The sequence below is a fragment of the Danaus plexippus genome, chromosome Z (genome assembly GCF_018135715.1).
Source record: "Danaus plexippus chromosome Z, MEX_DaPlex, whole genome shotgun sequence".
Classification (NCBI taxonomy): Eukaryota; Metazoa; Arthropoda; class Insecta; order Lepidoptera; family Nymphalidae; genus Danaus; species Danaus plexippus.
In genome coordinates this window covers 9,652,456-9,678,502 of record NC_083559.1, presented here as the reverse complement: position 1 = coordinate 9,678,502, position 26,047 = coordinate 9,652,456, and the positions used below count along the sequence as shown (strand labels likewise).

At 36.3% G+C, this 26,047-nt stretch overlaps 1 protein-coding gene across 7 annotated transcripts in view; it reads left to right on the top strand.

Annotated features, from left to right (window-relative positions):
- LOC116777091 (titin) overlaps positions 1–26,047 on the top strand; it is an 88,685-nt gene that overhangs the window by 32,175 nt on the left and 30,463 nt on the right. The window contains exons 23-39 of one of the 7 annotated variants that reach the window (XM_061526167.1): positions 144–479; positions 983–2,299; positions 2,689–3,600; positions 4,040–4,089; positions 4,173–4,258; positions 4,358–4,578; positions 4,959–5,033; positions 5,128–5,232; positions 5,351–6,354; positions 6,650–6,710; positions 6,822–6,863; positions 7,465–12,576; positions 13,822–15,516; positions 15,988–16,664; positions 17,136–19,284; positions 21,169–22,316; positions 22,788–24,360. In XM_061526167.1, coding sequence (XP_061382151.1) covers positions 144–479; positions 983–2,299; positions 2,689–3,600; positions 4,040–4,089; positions 4,173–4,258; positions 4,358–4,578; positions 4,959–5,033; positions 5,128–5,232; positions 5,351–6,354; positions 6,650–6,710; positions 6,822–6,863; positions 7,465–12,576; positions 13,822–15,516; positions 15,988–16,664; positions 17,136–19,284; positions 21,169–22,316; positions 22,788–24,360 — 16,563 coding nt within the window. Of the gene's footprint in view, positions 1–143; positions 480–982; positions 2,300–2,688; positions 3,601–4,039; positions 4,090–4,172; positions 4,259–4,357; positions 4,579–4,958; positions 5,034–5,127; positions 5,233–5,350; positions 6,355–6,649; positions 6,711–6,821; positions 6,864–7,464; positions 12,577–13,821; positions 15,517–15,987; positions 16,665–17,135; positions 19,285–21,168; positions 24,361–26,047 lie in introns of all 7 variants that reach the window. The other 6 variants (XM_061526166.1, XM_061526169.1, XM_061526165.1 and 3 more) reach the window with 6 other exon arrangements.

Here is a 26,047-nt window from a genome sequence, read left to right as displayed (position 1 = left end):
GCCAGTTGAAGACGAAGAAATTACACCTCAACAACAGCAAGAGAAATCAACAGGAGAAAAACCTGAGGAAGTCAAATTTAAACCTGAAAAGAAAGACAAACGTGAAGAGGAGGTCCAACCCGAAGAAACAAAATGGCCTACAGGTAAGCGGCGGCCAAAAGAAGAACATCCAGTTGAAGAGGTCGTTCTTAAGCCTATACCGAAACAAAAAGTACAGGAAGAAGTAAAACCAGAGGAAGTTAAACTTAAACCTGTAAAGAAAGACAAACGTGAAGAGGAGGTCCAACCCGAAGAAACAAAATGGCCTACAGGTAAGCGGCGGCCAAAAGAAGAACACCCAGTTGAAGAGGTCGTTCTTAAGCCTATACCGAAACAAAAAGTACAGGAAGAAGTAAAACCAGAGGAAGTTAAACTTAAACCTGTAAAGAAAGACAAACGTGAAGAGGAGGTCCAACCCGAAGAAACAAAATGGCCTACAGGTAAGCGGCGGCCAAAAGAAGAACACCCAGTTGAAGAGGTCGTTCTTAAGCCTATACCGAAACAAAAGTACAGGAAGAAGTAAAACCAGAGGAAGTTAAACTTAAACCTGTAAAGAAAGACAAACGTGAAGAGGAGGTCCAACCCGAAGAAACAAAATGGCCTACAGGTAAGCGGCGGCCAAAAGAAGAACACCCAGTTGAAGAGGTCGTTCTTAAGCCTATACCGAAACAAAAAGTACAGGAAGAAGTAAAACCAGAGGAAGTTATTCTCCAGCCTGTGAAAAAAGAAAAACCTCAAGAGGATAAAATACCCGAAGCGGTATCTTGGCGCTCTGGTAAAAGAAGACCTAAAGAAGATGCGCCAGTTGAAGACGAAGAAATTACACCTCAACAACAGCAAGAGAAATCAACAGGAGAAAAACCTGAGGAAGTCAAATTTAAACCTGAAAAGAAAGACAAACGTGAAGAGGAGGTCCAACCCGAAGAAAGAAAATGGCCTACAGGTAAGCGGCGGCCAAAAGAAGAACATCCAGTTGAAGAGGTCGTTCTTAAGCCTATACCGAAACAAAAAGTACAGGAAGAAGTAAAACCAGAGGAAGTTAAACTTAAACCTGTAAAGAAAGACAAACGTGAAGAGGAGGTCCAACCCGAAGAAACAAAATGGCCTACAGGTAAGCGGCGGCCAAAAGAAGAACACCCAGTTGAAGAGGTCGTTCTTAAGCCTATACCGAAACAAAAAGCACAGGAAGAAGTAAGACCAGAGGAAGTTAAACTTAAACCTGTAAAGAAAGACAAACGTGAAGAGGAGGTCCAACCCGAAGAAACAAAATGGCCTACAGGTAAGCGGGGGCCAAAAGAAGAACACCCAGTTGAAGAGGTCGTTCTTAAGCCTATACCGAAACAAAAAGCACAGGAAGAAGTAAAACCAGAGGAAGTCAAATTTAAACCTGAAAAGAAAGACAAACGTGAAGAGGAGGTCCAACCCGAAGAAACAAAATGGCCTACAGGTAAGCGGCGGCCAAAAGAAGAACACCCAGTTGAAGAGGTCGTTCTTAAGCCTATACCGAAACAAAAAGTACAGGAAGAAGTAAAACCAGAGGAAGTTAAACTTAAACCTGTAAAGAAAGACAAACGTGAAGAGGAGGTCCAACCCGAAGAAACAAAGTGGCCTACAGGTAAGCGGCGGCCAAAAGAAGAACACCCAGTTGAAGAGGTCGTTCTTAAGCCTATACCGAAACAAAAAGTACAGGAAGAAGTAAAAACAGAAGAAGTTAAACTTAAACCTGTAAAGAAAGACAAACGTGAAGAGGAGGTTCAACCCGAAGAAACAAAATGGCCTACAGATAAGCGGCGGCCAAAAGAAGAACACCCAGTTGAAGAGGTCGTTCTTAAGCCTGTACCGAAACAAAAAGTACAGGAAGAAGTAAAACCAGAGGAAGTTATTCTCCAGCCTGTGAAAAAAGAGAAACCTCAAGAGGATAAAATACCCGAAGCGGTATCTTGGCGCTCTGGTAAAAGAACACCTAAAGAAGATGCGCCAGTTGAAGACGAAGAAATGACACCTCAACAACAGCAAGAGAAACCAGCAGGAGAAGAACCTGAGGAAGTTAAACTTAAACCTGTAAAGAAAGACAAACGTGAAGAGGACGTCCTACCTGAAGAAAGTGATAGGATTATAGAACCCTTGAAAATTGACAAAAATGGAATAGAAAATATTGCATTTGAAGAAAACTGCAGTATTATTTCAATATCATCTGAAAGAAAAATTAAAAAGCGTTTGAAAAAAAATGAAAGCGCTGTTGAAGCTGGGCGACACTTAGGTAAGTTCCAATTTTAAAAACTTTTTTTTTAACGGTCGACCCCGAAAGGGGTCTATATTACACAAATAATTTAAAACGGATGCATGGCAAAATAGTCCTACTTAAGGTTATTCTCAATGTGTTAATTAAATCCAGCAGTTTATTAGTTGTTTGTTTAACCTTGCACAGATTTGTTACGTTATTTTGGTTTGGTGTATATAAAGAGTATAAAGCTGCTTAAATTCTTTGGTCGTGTTAACGATGTTTTAACCCTTGGTATTAAATACTTGGCTTGCAAGTAATACTATGTTACCTGTTAAATATGTATAATATTAGTTTATGTACTATATCATTTTTATGTTATAATAACTAACAAAATGCATAAAGATTAACAAAAACATATTTTACAGAAGAAGATGGACCTAAAATAATACAGCCCCTTAAAGCCATCACAGTATTAGATAATAATGAATTTGAACTTGACGTAACATTTAAACCAGACGTAATAGATAAGATTACTTGGTATCATAATAATCAAAAACTTGAGCAACGTGGTGACTGTTATATTAGCACAGAAAATGGAAAATCCAAAATAAAAATTTCTAAGGTGGATAAAAAGAAAATAGGCAAATACGAAGTAGTGATCGAAAAGGGTGATAATATAGTCAAATCGGCAAGCAGCATTAAACTATTCCAATCGAAGAATGAATTGGTAGAACCTCCAACTTTTATTAAAGTCCTAGCACCTACAGGGGTTCGTTTAGGCGATATAGTTCTATTGGAAATTGAAGTGATATCACAACCTTTGGCGTCATTTCAGTGGTTCATTGGTAATAAAGATATAATAAGCTATACAAAAGAAAATAAAGTACACAATATTTATATTACAAATAAAGAAAACGTGTCATGTCTTTGTATAGAAAATATGACACCAGAATTATTTGGAATAATTACATGCAGGGCAGAAAATTTTGGTGGATCAGTAGCATGTTCTTCCTCATTATATTTGATAAAAGATGATGATGATGAGACAATAGGACAGGCTCCAAAATTCTTGTCACATCTTAAGCCTACGGTTGTTATGGATGGCGATCCAATATTACTTCAGTGTACAATAAAAGGCGATCCCTTTCCCAAAGTTAATTGGTATCGCAATGGAAAGTTGATTGAATGGGCAAGAGATATAGTAATTGGCCGTCAGAAATCCGGCTTAAACGAAATTTGCATAAAAGAAGCATTTCCTGAAATGTCAGGCAATTACAGCTGTGTAGCTACAAATAATTTTGGAACTAGCAGCTCTGAATGTGTTGTCACTGTGGAAGGTAGCAGAACAGTCCTAAGTGTCTGAGTGCATGTTTTAATAAATAGTTTGTCAATGAGTAATAAAGCCATTTATAACCTATTGCACGACTTCTAATCTATCCTCCATCCATTCTTTTTGTCGTTAAGGTATTGACATGCTTTACCAACTTGCCGTACATCCGTGGTAAATTTTAATAAAAACCAACTAATTTTTACACGATTTAAGTTTACGGTTATTTTTTAGATACTACATGTAATCTCACAAATATTAAGAAGCTTACTATTAAATTACTTATAAGCAATTATAACCCTTATTGCATAACTTATACATGCTCCTTACTTAGACAAACACACTTAAACGTCATATTTCAGACGCAAGCCATACAAATTAATAAATAAAACGATGATATATAAATATGTTCACTTTTTTATAAGAACATAAATTATTTTTAATTTCAGCATATGAGTACGTACCGAGTGCCTCTGAAGAAGACGTCCTAAGTGACGAGGTAAGTGGTTCTGAAAAAGTCAGAAAGTGTTATGTGTTTGTTAACGTTAGGTTTTTAATTTAATTTTCTTTTTATTTTTCCAGAAGGCAAGCGATATTGAAGAGTTTGCTCCTATAATCGTAAAAGCTTTACCAACGGTAGTAACAACGTCTGAAGGGGATTTGACAAGGTTTTTATAAGATTTTCGGGAAATAAACTATTTAAATAATTTTTTGATTTAAATTAAGCATTTTGCTGGGCTCAATACATTATGTCTTGAAATTTACAGATTGGAAGCTAAAGCAATTGGTATGCCTAAGCCGGAAATTAGATGGCTTAAACAGGGTATAGAAATTAATCAGTCGCAAGAGTATCAAATCGAAGAGTTGGAAGATGGAACATCTATATTAATTTTACCTGAAGTATATCAAGACGACACAGGAGAAATTTCTTTTGAAGCTCATAACTATCTTGGCGTCACGTCCACTATTGCAGCTCTTTCCGTCGAAAGTAAGAAGAGTAAAGTTGTTGCTTTTTCTTGCAACATTCAGACTTGAAAGGTTTTTTCTGAAATTTAAATGTAGCTGAACTTGAAAAATCAATATTTTGTTAAACAGCTTTTATTATAACTATGTATGAATGTAATTTCAGGCGCTTCAAGAAGTGAATTCAACAATTCCAAAATATATCCTTTGATCCCTTCCTTTTATGTATTTATATTTTTCCTTTTATACATCACATAAATTACAAAGTACTTTAAAATGTTACCACGTTTTGAATTACAACATAACGAAATTTAAAAATTTTAAATAAATAATAAATTGTTTATTTAAAATTTAAAAATTTCGTAAACTAGAAAAATATAATTTATTATTTTCCTTATTTACAAGGTATCGTTGGAACAAAAGAGTACCGAAAACCCGAATGGGTAATACACATGGAAGATTTGCAAGCTTCTCTGAAAGGTGAATGATTTCAAATAATCATTAAAATAATATAGAAATAATTTTATACATATTGATTGCCATTTTTTAATTTTGGAAAATTGTAAAATTACAGCAACTCAGGCAGTGCCCACATTTATTAAACAAATTATAGGAGAGAGAGTTAAGGAAGGAGAATCGGTAGCATTTGAAGCTACTTACAGTGGTAATCCGATACCAGGTTGGTGTACAGTTCTGTTAGAACTCATAAAAACTTTTTTGAAATCAAAAATCAATGTTAAAATCTCAAGTTGTATCCACGTTTGTATTATTTTTAATATTGAAATATCTTTTTTTAGAAATCGTGTGGTACAAGGATGACAAGGTTATAAAAACAAATGAAAATTATTTGATTGAACATAAAGATAAGTTGACTATTTGCAAAATACCGAAAGCCAAAAAAGAACTAGAAGGTATTTACAAATGCAAGGCTGTTAGTGATATAGGTATGGCTATAACTAAAGCTACTTTACAAGTATTCGAATCAGAAGAAAAGATTGAAAAAAATCTTGCACAAAGAACTAAAACCGAAGTACTAAAAAAAGAAGAGGTAATAAAAACTGATGAGGAAAACTTAAAATCTGAGGTACAAACAGAAGAGAATGAAAGGGAAAAAGTTCAACCTTCGAGAAAGGAATTCGCAAGGACCGAGACAACCTCATCTACAGTAATTGAGGCTGACTACGTTGAAATTACAGATAAAGCAACATTAAAAAAGGTTGAAGACGGTAAAAAAATTAAAAAGCCATCTCCACGCAATGTAGAACCTGTAGTCGTACCAAGTGAATATTTAATTACTTCCGAACAACAGAAAGACGAAGTAGTAAAAACGTTAGATAAATTTGTTTATGACAGTCAAAAGGCAATTATAAAAACAGTTGAAGAAAGTACAAATATGGTTGCCGAAATAAATGAATTGCTTGAATTATTACATGCAAAAGAGTTCGGTCCAGGAGAATCAACATTACGGGAGCTAGCTAAAATAGGTTACCTGTTGCGAAGCGGAGTAACAACAGAACAAATCGAGACATTATACGATTCGGAATACTTTCCAGCTCTAAGAATGCCTCAATCGCAAGCTGCTTTGGTACAATTAGTAGAAAGGGAAGGTCACAGTGCACTCATAACTAATGTTTTCACACAAGAGACAGTTCAAGAAGAGGATGTTATCGCTTCGAAGGTTGGTTTTAAGGCCTTTATGAATATGGTCGAGTTGAGGCATGCCACCGTCGAAGAGGTCATCTCTCATCTTTATCCTCAGGACTTTGAAGCCCGTTCCTGGGAAGAAAAAGAAGCGCAAGAGGTAAAAGCACGTTTGTTTTTTTTTTTTAGATTATAAAACAATAAAAAATATGATTAGAAAAAGGAGACATAGTTTAATAATTTAGTCGGCAACCAAATTTATGTTTGGTAAATCAACTTAATACATATATACTTATGAATAGCCATGTCGTTTTTACATAATTAAAATTATTTAATCCCCATACCTAAAACGAGATACAAATCTGAATTCTGTTTTTTTTTTTTAACCTTTAACGTAGATGCAAAATTCAAGTAATATATTTCTGTAAATTTGCTTACGTAATTTCAATTTACAGGTTGTGGTAAAATCTCCCGCCAAAAACCTTGCCACGCAATCGTCTATACTTGTGTTGGAAGGTAAGTTTATCTAAAAAATCAAATACCTTATACATTTTAAAAGAGAATTTAAATTTAAATATCTATTTTAACATTTAACTAATATTAATTTGGTTGATAAATGTTTTCCAGATACGAAGAAAACTTCAGAGAAAGGAAGACTTCAGAAAGTCGGTGAGTTAGATGTTGTAATTATTACAGTAATCCACTTATAATGTAGACTTAATATTCGTCTTCCCTTTACTTATATAAAACCATATTGTAAATTAAGTTTTAAAAAAATGCATTTGAAAGGGCGCCAACAGTTCTTAATTTAATATTTTTAATTCAGGTCTGGTGAACTACTTAGCTCTAACAATATTGAATTTTAATGGAAGTTTTGTAGTTGCTACAAAATATTATTTATAATAATGTGCTCGTTATGTATAAAGCATCTTATTTATAAGATATTGTTTATTAATGCTTAGTATGTACTATTTAAATTAACTGAGTATTTTGTTACTTTTAGCTTTTATTATACTGGCTAATACAATAAGTTAACACTTTTATTTTTAAGTTTGTTTAGTAGTTGCCTTTATAGTATATATGTAGTAATTAATTTATGTATGTAGTTGTAAATGACTTACGTAATAAGCTATTGTAAAATAAACGCAAAACTTACGTGTTAACAAGAAGCAATGGCTGGATGAAAAGTAATGCTTGCTGTTATTATGCCTACAAAATAATATGGTAATGAAAAATAGAATACTGTAATTATTATTCTGTGATTTCACAGATAATAAAGAAAATAACAAATACAAACAATGTAAACAGCAAAGGACAGATTTTGATGAAGAAACAATAGAAGAGGAGGTGTCATCGAAAAAAATGAAACTAAAATTGTTCCCCGCACAAACTAGTAAATGTTTACAAGAAGAAAACGTTAATGTTTTGGAAAATGAAAGTTTGAACTATAAGTCTATGCTCCCAACCGAAATATATGACAGTAGAATTGAAATAGTATCTGGTAGTGAAGTAACACATATTATGCCTCAAGAGAAAATACGAGATGCGACCGCTAAAATTAAATTCGATACCAACTATCCTCTTGTTAGTAATATTCAAGAAACACACGATAAGGAAGACCAACTTTGTGTGAAAGATAAAGTAGCTGGTAAAACGGTAAAAAAGATATTTAATGAACTTGAATCATTACAAGTCACTCAAATTGAGCCTGAATCAGTGGTTGATGAGTATGAAGCAGAAAAAATAAAACTTGATAATAAAGTACACACAGATACTGTACAAGCAGAAGGTCTTGTGACTACGGAAACACTTATTAATTTATCTGTGGCTGACTTGATTGTAGATTCACAAGATATTAGAACAGCTAAAAGCTCATTTATTCTTCAAAACGCTTATAACACTACAGAAGAGGTAGCATCATCAAAAGAATCTCCTTTAAAAGATTGTCAGCTATCTACATCTTTTGCATCAGTGTCAGTAACACCATTATTAGAACTTAAAGTTACTGAAGTTAATGAAGGTAGTAAAGAAGCTGAATTTCATAAACAAAATAATGAAATATCTGTACCTCCAAACCCAAAATATGATATATTAGAACCATTACTCGTACAAGAAATTTTCATTGAGGATAAATCAGGTAAATACTATCCAGAATTGATAGTTCCTACTGAAGTGGCTAAAAGGGATATTTTGGTTTCAAACCAAGTTATTACTGAGATGCAGGAAATACAAGAAAAAGAGAGTCCAATTCCTAAATTAAAGATGCCACCTCTACAGGAGGTCAATGTTAATATACCATCTGAAAATAGTATCTTAGTGTATACAAGCGATGTTCGTGAAAAGGAAGGTTTAATAGATAAAACAGACCTTCCGACAGAGATACATATTCAAGAAGATATTCTTTTACATTCTTGCCTTGAAAATTTTGAAACAACATCTCACGTTAAAGAAAAAGAATTTACTCCAAAAGTAACTGAAGAAAAATGTGCAGGTATCACTTTTAATGAACATCATCACAAATATGACATAGAAACGAATGTAATGGATTCTGAAAATACTTTACTACAAAAAGAGCCAACAAAACAAAATACTGCTCAAGTAACCATTTCCGTTTTAGATAAAAATATGGTTGAAGAGGTAAATATTCATGAAAGAGAGCAGGAGTTACATTTCGAAGAATTCAAAACTCCAGCAAAAGCTAATATTGATGTTAAGTCATCTGAAAGTATAATTACTTCAACGCCCACATATTTAATAACTACGGAAGATTTGAAAACATCAGAAGTCTTTCCTGACAAAATTGCCAATGAAACTGTAATTACAGAACATGCAAGAATAGTAACTTCACCTTTTATTCACGACCAAGAAATTGAATCCAAAAATTATGATACAACTTTGGAAAATGTGTCCGTTTCACTTATACCTATTAATTCACTATCCGTTCTTGAATTGAACTGTCCAGAATCTGAAACGAAATTACATACTGAAAAAATGCCTGAAGCGGCAAATACCAGACCAATTTTAACTCATAATCTAAAAACACATATCTGTCACGAAATTACAACAGCTGATCAGATTGATATATTCAATCAACAAGTGCATAACGACAAATATGCTTCAGAAAAAAGAGATTTACAAACAGAAGTAACAGTCCTTCAACCAGCCGTTGAAGATCAAATTCAAAATTTTGATCTTAATTTAGAACGTGCATTAACTGCAAAGACATCTTTTAAAGAAAATGAAAGTTTAAATATAACAGAAACCATACCGAGCTATGTAGAAACAAGTTTAACTATAGAGGAGACATCTTTTAATAAAGTTGAAGTCAAAATAGATATAGAACATAAAGTTCCAGTTGTTCTCGAAAATAACTTACCTGATTCTCTTAGTCAATTAAAAGAAATTCCATCGAACCTTCAAGAAGCTGAACTGATACCGAATGTTATATATCCTTTAACGGTTTCAGAGAATAGAGTATTGGAAAGTCAAGATATTTTAGATAACATGGTCAAACCCAATTTAAAAACTATTATACCTGATGTAGTGCCTGTTGAAGAATCACTTAATATTTCAGAAATAATGGTTAACGAAAAAGAACGAGAATATGAGCAAAACAAGGAATTTAAGCAAACGTGTAAAGTTTTCGAAAACGTTGTTTGTAGACCGGTAGCTTCAACATTGGAAGTGACAGATAATACTGACATAAACACATTTGATCTCACTGATACAGTAGAAACAAAAACTGCAAATGTTCAAAATATTCCACTCAAAGAAGTTATAGTTTCATCTATACTTTGTAATGAGAAGGAGAGTTTGATGACTTCCAAAAAAACAAAATACGAAGAAGCCACTCTTGATATGATTTCAAAAGAGGCACTTATTGTAGATGAAACTGTAGCGGAAATGAAACCTTCTTATCTTAATTCTGAAAACAAATTTAATAAAGTTGAAGTAACACCTCAATCCGTGTTGTGCGAAGCGATATTAGAAGAGGAAACCTTCGTTCACACTTCTGAACGGAATTTCGATGAAAAAGATAAAGAACCTGAAAAAAGCGCTGTTATTTCAGTCTCTGGTTTAAAAGCACCAGAATTACAGGAAAATACATTGGTCGAAAGAGAAAAACAATTTTCTCCCTTGAAATTACCTGGAGAACAAAAAGTAAATATAAAAATATTAGAAAATCAAAGCCTGGAAACCAGTGAGATATTATCTCAATCCGAAATCCTAGGTGAAATTACTGAATTAGCAATTTCTAATAGAAACGCAATAACAAAAATGGATAATATATATGGTAAAGTCCCAAATATTGATGAAATTAACGTTATTCTAACAACGCAAGAACTTAATACACGTGTTTTAGAACAAAAACCTAAAATAAGTCCTTTAGAATTATTTAATATAGAACAAACAGAAACAGTTACTGCAGAAAAAGAAAGTTTGTTTAAAGACCAAAAACCTTTAGAGTCCAATATAACCCCGAAAATTGTTGAATCTGAAGCTCTAATTCAATCTTCAACAAGTATTAATGAAAAAGAAAAAGAATTTGAAAGTGATGTAGATATTCCTGTTAGGGATGCTTCTCTTAAGGTTATCCCTCACAGCAGCATTTTAGGAACAGAAGTTGTTACAGCCACTGAAACCGAATATATCAACAAGCCTTCAGGTAAACCTGAATCAAAAACATTAACAGAAGTTATAGAGACGCGGAAAGCTATAGACGTTTCAGAAGTTACAACCAGTGAATTTGAAGATATTTTTATAAGTAATGTGTTGCCAGAAGAGGTTAATCTGAACCCAAAGCAAAATATTTCAATTTTATCATCAATTGGAACAACTGAAACAATAGTTATTGATCAGGAAGAGGTATTTAATCAAAAAGAACCGAAACGTCTTCAAGCTACTTTATGCCTTGATAGAATTCACTCTCTTGATGTATCAGAAGATATTGTAGCAGATAAAGAAGGCAAACTAATTTTAGAAAAACCTATAAATAAATCTATAAGTGAAATCAATATAGACGCTTATCATCATTTGAATGTTGAGGAATATCATGTTTCTGAAAGTGAGAGTGATCTGAAGGAAATTAACAAAGTCGAGGAAAAAAAAGATTATACCCTAGATTACATAAAACCTCTTTACGTCACTGATGTAAGAAGTGAAGAACATGTAGAGCATTTCTTAATCGATAATGAAAATAATGCCGTAAATTCATTTGTTGGTTTTGAAAAAGAAGATCATCTTAATATTCTACAAATAACTCCATTGGAAATGGGAGAAACGTTGGATGAAGTTTATCAACTGGTACCCAAAAATTTATTACCTAACATTGAAGAAGGTAATCACACAATTACAGTGCACGAAGTTCAACCATTAGAAATCAGTCAGGGAATTGAAATTAAATCTATTAATGATTCGCAATCAGCTAAGTCCTTATTTGATTTAAGACCCGCTCTTGAAGTAAATGAGGTTATGACGAGGGAGTCGGAAGAGGATTTGACTTTAAAAAGTACTCCTAAACAAGAAAATGCTTCGCTTGACTTAGAATCTCTCGAACATATTACAGTAACAGATATGTTAATCCAAGATAAGGAAAAAGAACTTTATCATGAATTTGTTAATAAATCAGCTTTAAATCAAGATTTGAATATAAATACAACCAATCATCTAACAATCTGTGAAACAGTAGTAGTTGAAGACAGTATAAAACTAGATAATGAGATAAACAAACAAGAAAATGCGGTTACAACTTATGTCTTTAAAGAATCTTTAAGTGAAAGAGAACATCAAATAATAGAAAGTGTTGATAAACTCTTCCCTCTAAAACAGCCACAAAGTAATAGTGCACAAGAAAATATATATTGTCTGAATGCTGTAGAGCAAACAGAACCAAAGTTCGATAATGTTTTTGATTCATTACAAGAAAGAAAAGAAACTTTGTCAAAGAAGGAAACAATATCTATTGCGCAGACTGTTAATGACGAAGTTTTGTTGACTGTATTTCCTGAGGTAGTCGAAAGTATTACATCATTGCCTGAAATATGTATACCACACTCAGAATCTGCTAATTATGATTTAGAGGTAAACAAGTCATATTTAACTCAAGAACACGTCATTGACGACTCTATTGAAAAAATTATTACTCAAAAAGATATTTCTAAAGTAGCTGATGAACAAATTATCGAATTGAAGGGTATCAACCAAATTGAAATTGTATTAGGAGAAGAAATCCAAAGTTTTGGGGTTCCAGAATTTGATATAAATAAAAAACAAATAGCTTCTGTTTTAAATGATGAAGTATCTATTACAAAAGAAGAAATTAAATTTTTTAAAGAACCAGTGGAAGACAAAATAGTTTTACAAGAGGACATAGAGATATTAGGTAATGGTATTTATTTTATTTAGAATACGAATAATTCTTATGATTATTGTGGTAATTATTAGTTAAGAATAAATATTGTATGAAATATTTTATTTTCCATTTAAAATTTATAAATAACATATGTTATTTTAGTAGCAAAAATGTGTAAGATGTTAGGAAGCAAACGTTTTGAGTATGTTTAAAAAAAAACCTCTGTATTTAAAAATTTTATGGGAAAACGGTTAATATTAAAGAAGGATACATAATGTATAATGAATTTTTCCAAAAAAGGTTGTTTTGTTCACTCATTTGTAACTTTGTATATTTATGAAACGGTTATATTGTATATTTATAAAACCCTGGGGTCCATACTTTTTCATCCATATTTGTCCAAAACCATAACCTTATCGTTTATCTTTTGTTGATTAGAAATTAAATTGTAAACATACGTATATATGTTAACAATTTGAATTTAAAATATATATTTTACTAGGTTGGTACCCCGGCTTCGCAAGGTCTCTACAAAAAATATAAAATAGTCTCTTTAATTTTGAAAATTCTTAAACTTATGTTATGGTAACATTCAAAAGGTATGCCCGATTAAAATGATTGAAAATGTAATTTCTAGATAGTGATGTAGGCTTGAAAACGAAGTAATTATTTTGATAAGACTTAATACCGTGTTTATGCAAATAGCAATAAACGCTTTAGGAATGCCAATTTTTAAAACTTGTCAAATGGATATAGTATGTTATACTTAAGGTATAACCATATGCCACCCCGGACTTTTCTGTAGACCTATATAAGATACACAATTCCACCATATATTATTTTGTTATATCTCAAAGATTTAAGGCAGCGTTATCGTTAAAAGCTCTCAGACGGCTCATGTTTTCCCGACATCTTCAACAAATATCGTTAATGCACCCACAAGTAAAAAGAAAAACTTAACAAATTATACACCTTTCTCAAGAATCACGCTATTGAGTGGTGATAACCGTTTGATAATCGGTGCAGTTGTTTTTCCGTTTATCGCGAACAGACAGACAGGAAGACGCGGCGAAGGACTTTGTTTTAGAATTTTAAAGTATTGTACCAAACTACACGATGTTTAAATTAAATAGCTCTAAGAATATCCCATGGTTTTGAAAAAAAAAATCAAATAGGAAATGTACTATATGAAAAGATTTGATATCTTAAGGGATAATATATTTTAATTGACAAAAATCAATACTAATTTTTTCATGTTATAATGGTTTCTTTCAGAAGATACAAGACGACATTCTTTATCATCTAAATCATCAGACGTTGAAGAATCTGAAGAAATTATAACCAAATTTATGCAAGCTCCAGGTAACAAGGAACCTATAAAAATAAGAACAAAACGGACGGTAATAAAAAAGAAAAGGAAATCTGAAACTGATCGTAAAACAGACGGTGACATAGTAATAGAAGAAACAATGGAGGATGACAACAAGGATAAAATAATTCACCGTCTAACACATGACGTTCAAATTGAAGAGTATGATGGCGTGGATTCAACGGAAACTAATCATAATGGTTTAGTTGAGCTACCAGAGGAACAATTTGATTTCCCGATATTAAAATCGCGTATGAGTATAGAAGAAGTTACAGAAAAAAAAATTGAAAAAGTAAGGGAAATGACCCAAGAGAAAATTGAAGAGGTAACAGTGAAGGAAGTTGAAACTGAGGAAAGGGATATTCAAAAAATAAAAACAGCTAAACATGTTATTAAGAAAAAGCAAGACGAAATCGAAAAAGATGATAAGAAGTCTGTCACTACCGCAACTGTCACAGAGGAGAAGATACCCGACGAGAAAGAAGTTCTCAAACCCGTTGAAATTGTTGAACTACCGGAAGAGACTACTGTAGAGGAAACGGAAACTCCAGAAGGTAAGACTAAACATAAGAAAATCACCAAACGCGTTATTAAAAAGCGCGTGGGACCTAAGGTCGAAACTACACAAATAACTACCGAACAAGATGATGATGAAAAACCTGTCATAACTGTACACAAAACAGAAGAATACACAGACGAAACAGTAACACCGCTCGAATCATTACTCAAACCTGACACTGCAGAAGTGATTGAAGAGGTTCCTGAAGTAGTAAAAGTGACCGAAGTGAAAACTGAGACTGGAGATACGCAGAAAGTTAAAACAACTAAACGTGTCATTAAGAAAAAGCAAGGCAAAAAGCAAGAGGTAACAGAAATAGTCACAGTCGAAAAAGATGACGAGAAGCCTGTCACTACCGTAACTGTCACAGAGGAGAAGATACCTGAAGAGGAAGAAGTTCTCAAACCCGTTGAAATTGTTGAACTACCGGAAGAGACTACTGTAGAGGAAACGGAAACTCCAGAAGGTAAGACTAAACATAAGAAAATCACCAAACGCGTTATTAAAAAGCGCGTGGGACCTAAGGTCGAAACTACACAAATAACTACCGAACAAGATGATGATGAAAAACCTGTCATAACTGTACACAAAACAGAAGAATACACAGACGAAACAGTAACACCACTCGAAACATTACTCACACCTGACACTGCAGAAGTGATTGAAGAGGTTCCGGAAGTAGTAAAAGTGACCGAAGTGAAAACTGAGACTGGAGACACGCAGAAAGTTAAAACAACTAAACGTGTCATTAAGAAAAAGCAAGGCAAAAAGCAAGAGGTAACAGAAATAGTCACAGTCGAAAAAGATGACGAGAAGCCTGTCACTACCGTAACAGTCACAGAGGAGAAAATACCTGAAGAGGAAGAAGTTCTCAAACCCGTTGAAATTGTTGAACTACCAGAAGAGACTACTGTAGAGGAAACGGAAACTCCAGAAGGTAAGACTAAACATAAGAAAATCACCAAACGGGTTATTAAAAAGCGCGTGGGACCTAAGGTCGAAACTACACAAATAACTACCGAACAAGATGATGATGAAAAACCTGTCATAACTGTACACAAAACAGAAGAATACACAGACGAAACAGTAACACCCCTCGAAACACTACTCAAACCTGATACAGCAGAAGTGATTGAAGAGGTTCCGGAAGTAGTAAAAGTGACCGAAGTGAAAACTGAGACTGGAGACACGCAGAAAGTTAAAACAACTAAACGTGTCATTAAGAAAAAGCAAGGCAAAAAGCAAGAGGTAACAGAAATAGTCACAGTCGAAAAAGATGACGAGAAGCCTGTCACTACAGTAACTGTCACAGAGGAGAAGATACCTGAAGAGGAAGAAGTTCTCAAACCCGTTGAAATTGTTGAACTACCGGAAGAGACTACTGTAGAGGAAACGGAAACTCCAGAAGGTAAGACTAAACATAAGAAAATCACCAAACGCGTTATTAAAAAGCGCGTGGGACCTAAGGTCGAAACTACACAAATAACTACCGAACAAGATGATCATGAAAAACCTGTCATAACTGTACACAAAACAGAAGAATACACAGACGAAACAGTAACACCGCTCGAATCATTACTCAAACCTGACACTGCAGAAGTGATTGAAGAGGTTCCTGAAGTAGTAAAAGTGACCGAAGTGAAAACTGAGACTGGAGACACGCAGAAAGTTAAAACAACTAAACGTGTCATTAAGAAAAAGCAAGGCAAAAAGCAAGAGGTAACAGAAATAGTCACAGTCGAAAAAGATGACGAGAAGCCTGTCACTACCGTAACTGTCACAGAGGAGAAGATACCTGAAGAGGAAGAAGTTCTCAAACCAATTGAAATTGTTGAACTACCGGAAGAGACTACTGTAGAGGAAACGGAAACTCCAGAAGGTAAGACTAAACATAAGAAAATCACCAAACGCGTTATTAAAAAGCGCGTGGGACCTAAGGTCGAAACTACACAAATAACTACCGAACAAGATGATGATGAAAAACCTGTCATAACTGTACACAAAACAGAAGAATACACAGACGAAACAGTAACACCGCTCGAATCATTACTCAAACCTGACACTGCAGAAGTGATTGAAGAGGTTCCTGAAGTAGTAAAAGTGACCGAAGTGAAAACTGAGACTGGAGACACGCAGAAAGTTAAAACAACTAAACGTGTCATTAAGAAAAAGCAAGGCAAAAAGCAAGAGGTAACAGAAATAGTCACAGTCGAAAAAGATGACGAGAAGCCTGTCACTACCGTAACAGTCACAGAGGAGAAAATACCTGAAGAGGAAGAAGTTCTCAAACCCGTTGAAATTGTTGAACTACCGGAAGAGACTACTGTAGAGGAAACGGAAACTCCAGAAGGTAAGACTAAACATAAGAAAATCACCAAACGCGTTATTAAAAAGCGCGTGGGACCTAAGGTCGAAACTATACAAATAACTACCGAACAAGATGATGATGAAAAACCTGTCATAACTGTACACAAAACAGAAGAATACACAGACGAAACAGTAACACCGCTCGAATCATTACTCAAACCTGACACTGCAGAAGTGATTGAAGAGGTTCCTGAAGTAGTAAAAGTGACCGAAGTGAAAACTGAGACTGGAGATACGCAGAAAGTTAAAACAACTAAACGTGTCATTAAGAAAAAGCAAGGCAAAAAGCAAGAGGTAACAGAAATAGTCACAGTCGAAAAAGATGACGAGAAGCCTGTCACTACCGTAACTGTCACAGAGGAGAAGATACCTGAAGAGGAAGAAGTTCTCAAACCCGTTGAAATTGTTGAACTACCGGAAGAGACTACTGTAGAGGAAACGGAAACTCCAGAAGGTAAGACTAAACATAAGAAAATCACCAAACGCGTTATTAAAAAGCGCGTGGGACCTAAGGTCGAAACTACACAAATAACTACCGAACAAGATGATGATGAAAAACCTGTCATAACTGTACACAAAACAGAAGAATACACAGACGAAACAGTAACACCGCTCGAATCATTACTCAAACCTGACACTGCAGAAGTGATTGAAGAGGTTCCTGAAGTAGTAAAAGTGACCGAAGTGAAAACTGAGACTGGAGACACGAAGAAAGTTAAAACAACTAAACGTGTCATTAAGAAAAAGCAAGGCAAAAAGCAAGAGGTAACAGAAATAGTCACAGTCGAAAAAGATGACGAGAAGCCTGTCACTACCGTAACAGTCACAGAGGAGAAAATACCTGAAGAGGAAGAAGTTCTCAAACCCGTTGAAATTGTTGAACTACCAGAAGAGACTACTGTAGAGGAAACGGAAACTCCAGAAGGTAAGACTAAACATAAGAAAATCACCAAACGGGTTATTAAAAAGCGCGTGGGACCTAAGGTCGAAACTACACAAATAACTACCGAACAAGATGATGATGAAAAACCTGTCATAACTGTACACAAAACAGAAGAATACACAGACGAAACAGTAACACCCCTCGAAACACTACTCAAACCTGATACAGCAGAAGTGATTGAAGAGGTTCCGGAAGTAGTAAAAGTGACCGAAGTGAAAACTGAGACTGGAGACACGCAGAAAGTTAAAACAACTAAACGTGTCATTAAGAAAAAGCAAGGCAAAAAGCAAGAGGTGACAGAAATAGTCACAGTCGAAAAAGATGACGAGAAGCCTGTCACTACCGTAACAGTCACAGAGGAGAAAATACCTGAAGAGGAAGAAGTTCTCAAACCCGTTGAAATTGTTGAACTACCAGAAGAGACTACTGTAGAGGAAACGGAAACTCCAGAAGGTAAGACTAAACATAAGAAAATCACCAAACGGGTTATTAAAAAGCGCGTGGGACCTAAGGTCGAAACTACACAAATAACTACCGAACAAGATGATGATGAAAAACCTGTCATAACTGTACACAAAACAGAAGAATACACAGACGAAACAGTAACACCCCTCGAAACACTACTCAAATCTGATACAGCAGAAGTGATTGAAGAGGTTCCGGAAGTAGTAAAAGTGACCGAAGTGAAAACTGAGACTGGAGACACGCAGAAAGTTAAAACAACTAAACGTGTCATTAAGAAAAAGCAAGGCAAAAAGCAAGAGGTAACAGAAATAGTCACAGTCGAAAAAGATGACGAGAAGCCTGTCACTACCGTAACTGTCACAGAGGAGAAGATACCTGAAGAGGAAGAAGTTCTCAAACCCGTTGAAATTGTTGAACTACCGGAAGAGACTACTGTAGAGGAAACGGAAACTCCAGAAGGTAAGACTAAACATAAGAAAATCACCAAACGCGTTATTAAAAAGCGCGTGGGACCTAAGGTCGAAACTACACAAATAACTACCGAACAAGATGATGATGAAAAACCTGTCATAACTGTACACAAAACAGAAGAATACACAGACGAAACAGTAACACCGCTCGAATCATTACTCAAACCTGACACTGCAGAAGTGATTGAAGAGGTTCCTGAAGTAGTAAAAGTGACCGAAGTGAAAACTGAGACTGGAGACACGCAGAAAGTTAAAACAACTAAACGTGTCATTAAGAAAAAGCAAGGCAAAAAGCAAGAGGTAACAGAAATAGTCACAGTCGAAAAAGATGACGAGAAGCCTGTCACTACCGTAACAGTCACAGAGGAGAAAATACCTGAAGAGGAAGAAGTTCTCAAACCCGTTGAAATTGTTGAACTACCAGAAGAGACTACTGTAGAGGAAACGGAAACTCCAGAAGGTAAGACTAAACATAAGAAAATCACCAAACGGGTTATTAAAAAGCGCGTGGGACCTAAGGTCGAAACTACACAAATAACTACCGAACAAGATGATGATGAAAAACCTGTCATAACTGTACACAAAACAGAAGAATACACAGACGAAACAGTAACACCCCTCGAAACACTACTCAAACCTGATACAGCAGAAGTGATTGAAGAGGTTCCGGAAGTAGTAAAAGTGACCGAAGTGAAAACTGAGACTGGAGACACGCAGAAAGTTAAAACAACTAAACGTGTCATTAAGAAAAAGCAAGGCAAAAAGCAAGAGGTAACAGAAATAGTCACAGTCGAAAAAGATGACGAGAAGCCTGTCACTACAGTAACTGTCACAGAGGAGAAGATACCTGAAGAGGAAGAAGTTCTCAAACCCGTTGAAATTGTTGAACTACCGGAAGAGACTACTGTAGAGGAAACGGAAACTCCAGAAGGTAAGACTAAACATAAGAAAATCACCAAACGCGTTATTAAAAAGCGCGTGGGACCTAAGGTCGAAACTACACAAATAACTACCGAACAAGATGATCATGAAAAACCTGTCATAACTGTACACAAAACAGAAGAATACACAGACGAAACAGTAACACCGCTCGAATCATTACTCAAACCTGACACTGCAGAAGTGATTGAAGAGGTTCCTGAAGTAGTAAAAGTGACCGAAGTGAAAACTGAGACTGGAGACACGCAGAAAGTTAAAACAACTAAACGTGTCATTAAGAAAAAGCAAGGCAAAAAGCAAGAGGTAACAGAAATAGTCACAGTCGAAAAAGATGACGAGAAGCCTGTCACTACCGTAACTGTCACAGAGGAGAAGATACCTGAAGAGGAAGAAGTTCTCAAACCAATTGAAATTGTTGAACTACCGGAAGAGACTACTGTAGAGGAAACGGAAACTCCAGAAGGTAAGACTAAACATAAGAAAATCACCAAACGCGTTATTAAAAAGCGCGTAGGACCTAAGGTCGAAACTACACAAATAACTACCGAACAAGATGATGATGAAAAACCTGTCATAACTGTACACAAAACAGAAGAATACACAGACGAAACAGTAACACCACTCGAAACATTACTCACACCTGACACTGCAGAAGTGATTGAAGAGGTTCCGGAAGTAGTAAAAGTGACCGAAGTGAAAACTGAGACTGGAGACACGCAGAAAGTTAAAACAACTAAACGTGTCATTAAGAAAAAGCAAGGCAAAAAGCAAGAGGTAACAGAAATAGTCACAGTCGAAAAAGATGACGAGAAGCCTGTCACTACCGTAACTGTCACAGAGGAGAAGATGCCTGAAGAGGAAGAAGTTCTCAAACCCGTTGAAATTGTTGAATTACCGGAAGAGACTACTGTAGAGGAAACGGAAACTCCAGAAGGTAAGACTAAACATAAGAAAATCACCAAACGCGTTATTAAAAAGCGCGTGGGACCTAAGGTCGAAACTACACAAATAACTACCGAACAAGATGATGATGAAAAACCTGTCATAACTGTACACAAAACAGAAGAATACACAGACGAAACAGTAACACCGCTCGAATCATTACTCAAACCTGACACTGCAGAAGTGATTGAAGAGGTTCCGGAAGTAGTAAAAGTGACCGAAGTGAAAACTGAGACTGGAGACACGCAGAAAGTTAAAACAACTAAACGTGTCATTAAGAAAAAGCAAGGCAAAAAGCAAGAGGTAACAGAAATAGTCACAGTCGAAAAAGATGACGAGAAGCCTGTCACTACCGTAACTGTCACAGAGGAGAAGATACCTGAAGAGGAAGAAGTTCTCAAACCCGTTGAAATTGTTGAACTACCGGAAGAGACTACTGTAGAGAAAACGGAAACTCCAGAAGGTAAGACTAAACATAAGAAAATCACCAAACGCGTCATTAAAAAGCGCGTAGGACCTAAGGTCGAAACTACACAAATAACTACCGAACAAGATGATGATGAAAAACCTGTCATAACTGTACACAAAACAGAAGAATACACAGACGAAACAGTAACCCCACTCGAAACATTACTCACACCTGACACTGCAGAAGTAATTGAAGAGGTTCCGGAAGTAAAAAAAGTGACCGAAGTGAAAACTGAGACTGGAGACACGCAGAAAGTTAAAACAACTAAACGTGTCATTAAGAAAAAGCAAGGCAAAAAGCAAGAGGTAACAGAAATAGTCACAGTCGAAAAAGATGACGAGAAGCCTGTCACTACCGTAACTGTCACAGAGGAGAAGATGCCTGAAGAGGAAGAAGTTCTCAAACCCGTTGAAATTGTTGAACTACCGGAAGAGACTACTGTAGAGGAAACGGAAACTCCAGAAGGTAAGACTAAACATAAGAAAATCACCAAACGCGTTATTAAAAAGCGCGTGGGACCTAAGGTCGAAACTACACAAATAACTACCGAACAAGATGATGATGAAAAACCTGTCATAACTGTACACAAAACAGAAGAATACACAGACGAAACAGTAACACCGCTCGAATCATTACTCAAACCTGACACTGCAGAAGTGATTGAAGAGGTTCCGGAAGTAGTAAAAGTGACCGAAGTGAAAACTGAGACTGGAGACACGCAGAAAGTTAAAACAACTAAACGTGTCATTAAGAAAAAGCAAGGCAAAAAGCAAGAGGTAACAGAAATAGTCACAGTCGAAAAAGATGACGAGAAGCCTGTCACTACCGTAACTGTCACAGAGGAGAAGATACCTGAAGAGGAAGAAGTTCTCAAACCTGTTGAAATTGTTGAACTACCGGAAGAGACTACTGTAGAGAAAACGGAAACTCCAGAAGGTAAGACTAAACATAAGAAAATCACCAAACGCGTCATTAAAAAGCGCGTAGGACCTAAGGTCGAAACTACACAAATAACTACCGAACAAGATGATGATGAAAAACCTGTCATAACTGTACACAAAACAGAAGAATACACAGACGAAACAGTAACCCCACTCGAAACATTACTCACACCTGACACTGCAGAAGTCATTGAAGAGGTTCCGGAAGTAGTAAAAGTGACCGAAGTGAAAACTGAGACTGGAGACACGCAGAAAGTTAAAACAACTAAACGTGTCATTAAGAAAAAGCAAGGCAAAAAGCAAGAGGTAACAGAAATAGTCACAGTCGAAAAAGATGACGAGAAGCCTGTCACTACAGTAACTGTCACAGAGGAGAAGATACCTGAAGAGGAAGAAGTTCTCAAACCCGTTGAAATTGTTGAACTACCGGAAGAGACTACTGTAGAGGAAACGGAAACTCCAGAAGGTAAGACTAAACATAAGAAAATCACCAAACGCGTTATTAAAAAGCGCGTAGGACCTAAGGTCGAAACTACACAAATAACTACCGAACAAGATGATGATGAAAAACCCGTCATAACTGTACACAAAACAGAAGAATACACAGACGAAACAGTAACACCACTCGAATCATTACCCACACCTGACACTGCAGAAGTGATTGAAGAGGTTCCGGAAGTAGTAAAAGTGACCGAAGTGAAAACTCAGACTGGAGACACGCAGAAAGTTAAAACAACTAAACGTGTCATTAAGAAAAAGCAAGGCAAAAAGCAAGAGGTAACAGAAATAGTCACAGTCGAAAAAGATGACGAGAAGCCTGTCACTACCGTAACTGTCACAGAGGAGAAGATACCTGAAGAGGAAGAAGTTCTCAAACCCGTTGAAATTGTTGAACTACCGGAAGAGACTACTGTAGAGGAAACGGAAACTCCAGAAGGTAAGACTAAACATAAGAAAATCACCAAACGCGTTATTAAAAAGCGCGTAGGACCTAAGGTCGAAACTACACAAATAACTACCGAACAAGATGATGATGAAAAACCTGTCATAACTGTACACAAAACAGAAGAATACACAGACGAAACAGTAACACCACTCGAAACATTACTCACACCTGACACTGCAGAAGTGATTGAAGAGGTTCCGGAAGTAGTAAAAGTGACCGAAGTGAAAACTGAGACTGGAGACACGCAGAAAGTTAAAACAACTAAACGTGTCATTAAGAAAAAGCAAGGCAAAAAGCAAGAGGTAACAGAAATAGTCACAGTCGAAAAAGATGACGAGAAGCCTGTCACTACCGTAACTGTCACAGAGGAGAAGATACCTGAAGAGGAAGAAGTTCTCAAACCCGTTGAAATTGTTGAACTACCGGAAGAGACTACTGTAGAGGAAACGGAAACTCCAGAAGGTAAGACTAAACATAAGAAAATCACCAAACGCGTTATTAAAAAGCGCGTAGGACCTAAGGTCGAAACTACACAAATAACTACCGAACAAGATGATGATGAAAAACCTGTCATAACTGTACACAAAACAGAAGAATACACAGACGAAACAGTAACCCCACTCGAAACATTACTCACACCTGACACTGCAGAAGTGATTGAAGAGGTTCCGGAAGTAGTAAAAGTGACCGAAGTGAAAACTGAGACTGGAGACACGCAGAAAGTTAAAACAACTAAACGTGTCATTAAGAAAAAGCAAGGCAAAAAGCAAGAGGTAACAGAAATAGTCACAGTCGAAAAAGATGACGAGAAGCCTGTCACTACCGTAACTGTCACAGAGGAGAAGATACCTGAAGAGGAAGAAGTTCTCAAACCTGTTGAAATTGTTGAACTACCGGAAGAGACTACTGTAGAGGAAACGGAAACTCCAGAAGGTAAGACTAAACATAAGAAAATCACCAAACGCGTTATTAAAAAGCGCGTAGGACCTAAGGTCGAAACTACACAAATAACTACCGAACAACATGATGATGAAAAACCCGTCATAACTGTACACAAAACAGAAGAATACACAGACGAAACAGTAACACCACTCGAAACAATACTCAAACCTGACACTGCAGAAGTGATTGAAGAGGTTCCGGAAGTAGTAAAAGTGACCGAAGTGAAAACTGAGACTGGAGACACGCAGAAAGTTAAAACAACTAAACGTGTCATTAAGAAAAAGCAAGGCAAAAAGCAAGAGGTAACAGAAATAGTCACAGTCGAAAAAGATGACGAGAAGCCTGTCACTACCGTAACTGTCACAGAGGAGAAGATACCTGAAGAGGAAGAAGTTCTCAAACCTGTTGAAATTGTTGAACTACCGGAAGAGACTACTGTAGAGGAAACGGAAACTCCAGAAGGTAAGACTAAACATAAGAAAATCACCAAACGCGTTATTAAAAAGCGCGTAGGACCTAAGGTCGAAACTACACAAATAACTACCGAACAACATGATGATGAAAAACCCGTCATAACTGTACACAAAACAGAAGAATACACAGACGAAACAGTAACACCACTCGAAACAATACTCAAACCTGACACTGCAGAAGTGATTGAAGAAGAATCTCCGAGAGAGGAACAAGTGAAACCGGTTGAAATAGTAGAATTGCCAGAGGAGGTCACTATCGAGGAAATCGAAACTCCTGAAGGTAAGCCAAAGCAGAAGAAAATCACGAAACGCATTATCAAGAAGAAGGTAGGTCCTAAGGTAGAAACTACACAAATCACAACACACCAAGAAGATGACAAAACACCTATTATCACAGTTCACACAACACAAGAACTCACTGACGAAGCCGTAGCACCATTCGAAACACTGCACACACCCGATACGGCACACGTAGTCGAAGAGCTGCCAGAAGAAGTTAAAGTAACCGAAGTGAAAACGGTGACTGGCGATGTCCAAAAGGTTAAAACGACTAAACGAGTCATTAAGAAGAGGCAGGGACCTAGACAGGAAGTGACGGAGATAACAACCGAGGAGAAAGAGGGTGAAGAACCCGTCACAACTGTTTCCGTGACAGAAGAAGAATCTCCGAGAGAGGAACAAGTGAAACCGGTTGAAATGGTAGAATTGCCAGAGGAGGTCACTATCGAGGAAATCGAAACTCCTGAAGGTAAGCCAAAGCACAAGAAAATAACAAAACGCATTATCAAGAAGAAGGTAGGTCCTAAGGTAGAAACTACACAAATCACAACACAACAGGAAGATGACAAAACACCTATTATCACAGTTCACACAACACAAGAACTCACTGATGAAGCCGTAGCACCATTCGAAACACTCCACACACCCGATACGGCACACGTAGTCGAAGAGCTGCCAGAAGAAGTGAAAGTAACCGAAGTGAAAACGGTGACTGGCGATGTCCAAAAGGTTAAAACGAATAAACGAGTCATTAGGAAGAGGCAGGGACCTAGACAGGAAGTGACGGAGATAACAACCGAGGAGAAAGAGGGTGAAGAACCCGTCACAACTGTTTCCGTGACAGAAGAAGAATCTCCGAGACAGGAACAAGTGAAACCGGTTGAAATGGTAGAATTGCCAGAGGAGGTCACTATCGAGGAAATCGAAACTCCTGAAGGTAAGCCAAAGCACAAGAAAATAACAAAACGCATTATCAAGAAGAAGGTAGGTCCTAAGGTAGAAACTACACAAATCACAACACACCAAGAAGATGACAAAACACCTATTATCACAGTTCACACAACACAAGAACTCACTGATGAAGCCGTAGCACCATTCGAAACACTCCACACACCCGATACGGCACACGTAGTCGAAGAGCTGCCAGAAGAAGTGAAAGTAACCGAAGTGAAAACGGTGACTGGCGATGTCCAAAAGGTTAAAACGACTAAACGAGTCATTAGGAAGAGGCAGGGACCTAGACAGGAAGTGACGGAGATAACAACCGAGGAGAAAGAGGGTGAAGAACCCGTCACAACTGTTTCCGTGACAGAAGAAGAATCTCCGAGACAGGAACAAGTGAAACCGGTTGAAATGATAGAATTACCAGAGGAGGTCACTATCGAGGAAATCGAAAC